Genomic DNA, 7500 nt, shown 5'->3' with positions numbered 1-7500 from the left:
TGCTGTGGTACACGCAGCTATGATTTCTGGCGGCCTTCCTCTTCATTGTAAATAACTTGTATATATTTGTATATGAACAGAGTTCATAGCAACAGATGTATATAGTTTGTTTTGGCAAAAAACATCAATGAAAAAACTTGATTTTTGGCTTCCCTTGAAACTATAATGATATTACTATACTGAGTATATACAATATAACAATGTTATATGATCTCGATACTGCAATTTCAATCAATCAAAACATTGCCAAAGCCTGATATATCGTTTATATGAGACTAGAAACATGGCAAAACACAAAAAACAACCTACACAAAAACAGTTATAATGTAACAGAGAGGCTGGAAGAAAGCGAGAAAGGTGGCTCACTCGGTGAGGAAGTGAAGGATAAGTGCCAAGTTAGAAAGGGTGCGAAGGTGATGTAAATGTAAAGGAGCCTAGAGCTCATGAGCATGATAAGTAAGAGGCTCATGTGCATGGTGAGATGTAATCAATGATGTGATTAATAAAATAAAATATTAACCCTATGACGATGGTACATCACACCTGAGTGACACAGCTAAATTCCCGATGCTGGGGCGTCATGCCAGTGTGACGTTTCCAATGCAATATTGCAATGGCCCAGTGTAGGGGTTTTCACTTAGTGCGTGCCCTGTCGGGAAAGGGTTAAATAAATAAATAAATAAAATAATAAGTATAATGAACATTGGAAGCTTAAGGAAACATAGAGCTCAGTGCGTAATAAGTAAGATGTGATCAGAAATGTGACTATCAAATTTAAATAAATAAACAATCGAATAAATAAATGCAAAATGAGCACTGTGAAGCAAAAGTAGCCTAGAGCTCAAGTGCGTGAGAAGAACAATGTGATCAGTAATGCCATTAATAAAGGTTGAATAAATAAATAATCTAGGTAATAATCAGTGATGTAATAAATAAAATCAAATAAAATAGAAACTGAAGGAGCACTGGGGCTCACATCAAATGAAATAAAAATTGAAGGAGCACAAGGGCTCACATCAAATAAAATAGAAGTTGAAGGAGCACAAGGGCTCACATCAAATAAAATAGAAGTTGAAGGAGCACAAGGGCTCACATCAAATAAAATTAGAAGCACAAGGATGAGGACCCATGGAGCTGGCACAACGACCAAACAGAGAAGGAGTGGTGTCCCTGTGTCTGTAACCCATTGTTCTTCTCTCCGCCAAGTGACCTTCCACATCATGTTCTACCCTCCTGATGTGTTCTGTGCCTGATTACTTTACATTTACGTACCACTGCGTTAGTTGTTTAGCCCTCTGATAAACCTGTTGAAAATGTGTTCTGTGGCCCTTTCTGTTTACCTGGCTGTTCTGATTCTGATTAACAAACCTTGACACACCAAACAAAATTGTGACACTTTTTGATGTAAAAATAGCAATTAAAAACTTGGCTGTCTCAGTAAAACTGCTAAGCTTTATTCCAAGTATTATCTTTTTAAATGCCCACAAAACACAGCACTGTCTGTGACATGTTGGTGAGGCATTCACTGGCTACCATGGCTGGCTGTATTCACTAATTGGATGGGGGTTGTGACCCACTATGGGACCAGTTAGCAGACAACAGTGATGCAACACACAACTCAAGATTCACCACATACTTATCCACAAACAGAACTGGCAAGATCTCTTTCATATCAGTCAGAGAGCAGAACAAATGGAGATACCAGTGTGATGGGAAACATACTACCAAAGGGGTGGTGAGATTTCTTTTTGTTATAGAACTCCTTACATTCAAGTTGAAAGTTTTAAGTAATTATACCTTGAGGCTATTATGTCTAATAAAAATAAATAAAATAAAATAAAAACTTCCAAATAGTCAAAGGCTATAAACAAGGAAGGCAGGCACATAGATACTTTGCTAAGCCTTTCTCTCACGGCATAATAGTCAAGCCTGCAAACATGCCATCTTGTAACAAGGTATTCTAATATGTTTGTCTGCAAGACTGCTTACCTTAAGACGAATAAGTTCCCGTAATTTTGGGTATTCTTCAAATCTATCAGCGAGCCCCACGTCTCTGATGAAATTCTGAGGACGCTGACCAGTGTCAACAAAGTGTTGACAGTAATCATTGTGTGGGTTTGCTGACTGAGTTCCCTGTAAAAGAAATAAATTTATGAACTGCAAATTCAAAGTGCTTATCGTCATAAGTAATGGAATTCTTGTAAAATTTACGACTTCAAAAAATGCACAGATACTTTTACATTCTCTAACTAGTTGACCAATCTTCAATGAAAACTGTACACCATGATTAGCATTCGAACATTATCAGACTTCACCAAACAATAACTGATGTACAGGTAGATGAATATCATTGTACTGTCCATGTGGAAAAGCATTAACACAACCAATAAAGAAGTGTGAATATCCAGGTGAATCAAGTACTAGAGCAGCACAGATCTCTTCCAAAGCAAGGACTTGCAGAAGTTGAATTTCATTTACTTCATATAAGCCTATAAATCAAGCAACTAAGTACATTATGTATCTTTCATCACTTTCTTCTAAAACTACTTTCTTCTAAATGTACATTAGATAAAACAAATTATCATCCTTGACTATTTTTCTCTGGATACCATACTGTAATCAGAAAAGGAGGCATTAACCATCATAGAGCCTCAAAGTGCATTTCTTAAAGCAGTTAAATATAAATTGCAAAGCACTCTCCTGTGTTCATATAATGGCATATTTTTTCTGCTGCAGTTAAAGATATTTTGCTTGTCTTCACATTTTCATGATGATCTGAGGTCACTATTGTTAACCCATTGCCGACAGGGGATAGATTTACTTACTCAGGCTCTAGGATGGGTTTTATTTCTAAGCAAGGCAGCTTCAGCAACATACCTTGATTTTTCCCACTCCCTTTTGGGTCACTCATTGTAGAGCTAGAGCCATTTTTGTGTTTTGTTTTTTTGTCTGTTTTACTGTTTTTGGAGACTTATATCTGTCATATCACAGGCTCTATCAATTCTGCAGTTGACTAAAATTGTAGTTGAGGGTCCATATCAACTCATTTTTTTTCTTTATACTCAATATAATAATAGTATTGCTGTTTATGGGGAGGACTAAAAGCAACTTTATTTTTTTGTATTTGTGTGCTGTCACGAACAAACATGAAACTGATAACCATCCAAAATGAAGATAACATGAAGAGGTAAGGAAGAGGAAAGAAACTTGTGCTTTTGACAGTGAGTGCCACAATAAAAGGCATCCCTACTGGCACAGGGGCATTGGGCATGGTTTGAGTCACCTCCTGTTTTCCATCCTTGAACACTTTTCAGGCAGGGAGTCGAGAACTTGCAAGGTGCCCAGAATGTGCCCGCTCTATACTTGAAGATAGATGGTAGATGGTGCCATTCAAGGCTCTCTCTCCTGCTGGCTAGAAGAGGTGGTGCCAGTCTCTTAGGACATAGAGAGTTGAATTGTGACGTTGAACAGCAGACAGCAGTTATAATAAGTAAACAACAATTTTTATATACACTCATTCTTACTCATTACTCAATAAAAATAATAAAGTAAATCAAAAATCAATCCAATCGAAACGAAGTCGGACGCACGTCGTCAGGCAAGAGCTCTTGCGTCATGTATGATGAAAAAACACGTCCTCCGTCGTTAATGGGTTAACTTTTTAATATCACTGTAAGTTTGCAAACTATGTATTTACCCTAAAACAAATGTGTGTATCTATGATCTAGAGTAAATGCATTTACTTCCTATAATACTTTTTCTGTCATTGTTGAAGTAATGCTGGACCTAACAATACTTTGCTGAGCAACAATTTTTAATCATGAGTCACCATACATCAGCTGCAAACAATACTTAAACATAGACAATAAAATCATATATGAGAATACTCATTCTGTAAACCATACAAATGAAAGACACCAAGGCTCTCTCCTCACCTCAACTGGTGATACAGAAACAATGTCTCTAATGGCACTCATGAAAACAATGCTGGTTATCATTACATACTAAAATATAAAGCCTAAAAGGAGTGCAATAGAGACACACACTCTTCTATGATACAATAATCCATTCCTCCAACACTGACCTTGAGGAATGTGGAAGAGTCTGTGTACACCATGTTGGCCGCCTCCTCTCCCTCGAGCTCCTCCTGCTGCCGAGATCTTTTCATGCGCTTGATGCGATCCTGGTCTTCCTGCTGCTTATCTATGTTGCCGAGCGCTTGGCCGAGCTTGTCTGCACTTGCAACTCCGAGCTGGAAAGAAAATGAGGAATGGAAATGCTAATGGTAAAGATATATGAGATGGTAAATATACCCTCCACCCCCCTGCAGCACACATACATATACCAGGACTCTTCACAGGGTTTGCAGTAAGTCAAACTGAAATAAAAAGGACAATATGAAAAAACTATTTTTCCGTGAAAGCTCTGTGAATTTCTAAATCCTTCTGGAAATGATAAAAGCAGGTATTTATAGCCTATTCCTAAAATCCTGAGGATCCTACAAAGCTAACCTTTCTGATCTAGTTTTCCTGAAGAACAATGTCATGTTTTGTAATGGGTGGTGTTGGCCTACTATCCCCACGAAAGCAGACAGAATTTGATAAAAGTCTCCCGAGGCAAAACCAACCTCCAGCCAGGTACTTATGCTTTGAGCAAGAGGTTTCCCATGAACTCTGAGAGTAATCTGAAATGACATATTCAGACAGTGAATGAATATCACGACATACAAGAGGTTAAACACATCTAAACAATTCTTTTAACAAATTGCAGATGGGGATAGATTTGTTTGCCATGTCTAGGATGGGTTTTGTTTCAGATAAGGCAGCTTCACACAACATATAACTTGCATACTTTTCCCACTCTCTTTCAGTAAAGTTCTAGTTTCTTTTCAGTAAAACTAGAGCCATTTTTGTGTTCGTTATATTGTTATACTGAGAGACTTCTATGTGTTATGTGACAGGCCCTATCAACATCGTAGTTGACTAAAATTGCAATATAGGAGTGATATTAGCTCATTATTTTCATTATACTCAGTCAGATAGAATATAATGTTTTATGGGAACACAAAAAGCAACTTCATTTTTATCGTATTTGTGTACTGTCATGAACAAATACAAAAAAAATAACCATCCGCAATGAAGATAACATGAAGAGGTAGGGAAGAGGATGGGAACCTGTGTTTATGACTGCGAGTGCCAAAGAACAAGGCATCCTTATTGGCACAGGGGCACATTTTAAATATTGAGCATGGCTTGAGTCACCTTCCTCTTCTCATTTTACCTGCATATCATTTACTTTAGAGCAAGAGGTAGGAAACTTGCTGTGTGCCATCGCTCTATAAAGATAGTGCTTGCTAGGGACTGTGGATGGGTGCCATTTAAGGCTCTTTCTCCTGCTGGTGCTATAAAAAAGTGTGGTGCCATCTAGGTTTTGGATTTCAGGTGAAACCCATTTTGCTTGATATTATGGTAATAATAGTAATTATGATTGCAATTGTCATCATCACTCACTCATTACTCATAGCACAATAAAGAAACACAGCAATCCCAAATGGTGTCCCCAATTTTAGATGTTTCTTAAGACCTGCAAATAAAAAAAGATATCAGATGAGGACTTCCCATGAAAACTCTCACAAATGACCTGGTCCGATGACTGCAAAAGAGGCACTGTCCTACTGCCAAACCTTTTCTAGACATTTTCTCTTTTAATGCATTGTCTAATTCCCTTGAGCAGAGGAGAGGTTGACTCATGTTTCATCTGCAGTCACACTTCTCAGCAGCATTGCTATTCTGCACTAAACAGGTGGATTGAACTGATTGATATGTCTAGGATCTTTTCTTCAATCAACCTCTTGACTACAATGACACCTAAAATGATGTCAGTGATGGTAAAATGGTGACTCTTGTTTTCCAAATCTGTGAGTCCAGTATATGCTGGATTACTCACTGGCAACCTCCCACCTGATTTGGAATGCTTGTTGGTCTAGGTAGACTTCTTGATATCTTTCCAAATTCTGTCTCTTCCCCCTTGTATCTGGGCCAACAATGCCCTCTAGGTTCATTGAGAAATCTGACATCCTGTTTTTAGGAAGTTGTAGTCACAGGATTAACCCAAAATAGCCCAGTTGGCAATGGGTTAAGGCACCAACATGATCAACCTTTTCTTCACATATCGATGTGAATGGTCTTTCACAACTGGTAGCATCTTGAACATCATCTCGCCCATTCATAAAAAAGCCGATCCATTGATAAATTAAGGAATTCTATTGGACACTCTTCCCATTTGCTTTTCCTAATGAACTGATGACTTTACTTTACTTCAAACTATACTTCACTAGATATAAGAAGTTTGATTTTACTTTAACTTCAACAGAATCCAGGTCTCTTTTTACATTGATGTTTCTTCATTGGTTTCTTATGGAATTATTTCCTAATGATATACACCACAAAATACTTGTATGAGTTTATCTCTCCTAAACAAGAACAATTTTTTTTCACAATTTCAAAAAAAATGTTTTGAAGGCCTGTCCTATCATATAAAAAAGGGTGAATGATACTGGATTGGTTATAAAACAAGGATCATTCTTACAAGATGGTGAAAAATCAGTGGGTAAAGCCTATTACCATGTGCTCTTTTTTGTTTTCTAGACAGAAAAAGACACTCAATACATTCTTTACATCATCAAGAAGTAATCTATTACAATTTCTACAAAACTAGGCCTATTATGTATTACACTGGAAATTATACAGATGTGAATAAGATACACATAATCCAGATTATTACTCTAAATTTACTAAATTCCAATAAATTCCCCTAAGCCTAATAAATAAATTCCCCTAATAATATAATCTCACAGAGGTGAAAAATAAATCTAAAATAAAACAAAAATAGACAATAACTCAATAAATACTCAATACTCAATTAATTTGCAAAACTATAAGAACACCATAAATCACAGAAAAAATTACCTGTTTAGCAAGGAGCTGTCGGCGAAGCTTCGCCCGCTCTTTCATGTCTTTCATGACCTCATCCGCACTCATCCTGGAAGTTTTGCCTGAACACCCACGCTAGACTGAATGGTTTCGCAGCTGCTTCTGAAATACAAGAATGACATTAGGAAATGCTTAGGTTGGACTGGCATTACTGCCTACCACTTCTGGTAATGCCAATCATCTGCAACTGGACACGCCCTTCAAAATCAACAGCAGCCTTCGGGGAGGTCCCTAGCATTTAAATAATTTTTTAAATATCCTTACAGTTGGACCAATTATTTTTGTATTCACTTTCTGTTACAGTAATTCTTGGCTGTTATATACCTCCTCCCAGAAAGCTTACAGATATTTAAGGAGTCCCTCAATGGAGTAACAAACACAGATAGTTTCCAGCCCTTGTGTTCCAGTTACATCCTTTCTCTGCTGAATCTACCAGGGGCCTCGACTTGAAAATGAGACAACTGACCATCATGCGAATGCTCAGTTTAAAATAACACCAACAAAATGG

The 7500-nt window shown here is 37.4% G+C and overlaps 1 protein-coding gene across 1 annotated transcript in view; it reads right to left on the bottom strand.

Annotated features, from left to right (window-relative positions):
• The window catches only part of Mettl14 (methyltransferase like 14), a 33704-nt gene that overhangs the window by 24453 nt on the left and 1751 nt on the right, over window positions 1–7500 (bottom strand). The window contains exons 2-4 of the mRNA XM_043017699.2: window positions 6969–7094; window positions 4085–4252; window positions 1990–2133 (exon numbers count right to left, since the gene is read on the bottom strand). Coding sequence (XP_042873633.1) covers window positions 1990–2133; window positions 4085–4252; window positions 6969–7040 — 384 coding nt within the window. The 5' untranslated portion in view covers window positions 7041–7094. The remainder of the gene's footprint in view (window positions 1–1989; window positions 2134–4084; window positions 4253–6968; window positions 7095–7500) is intronic.

Source organism: Penaeus japonicus, unplaced genomic scaffold, assembly GCF_977035675.1.
Source record: "Penaeus japonicus unplaced genomic scaffold, GWHDUDI00000001_assembly GWHDUDI00000023, whole genome shotgun sequence".
Classification (NCBI taxonomy): Eukaryota; Metazoa; Arthropoda; class Malacostraca; order Decapoda; family Penaeidae; genus Penaeus; species Penaeus japonicus.
This window is presented reverse-complemented; position numbering and strand designations above follow the sequence as displayed.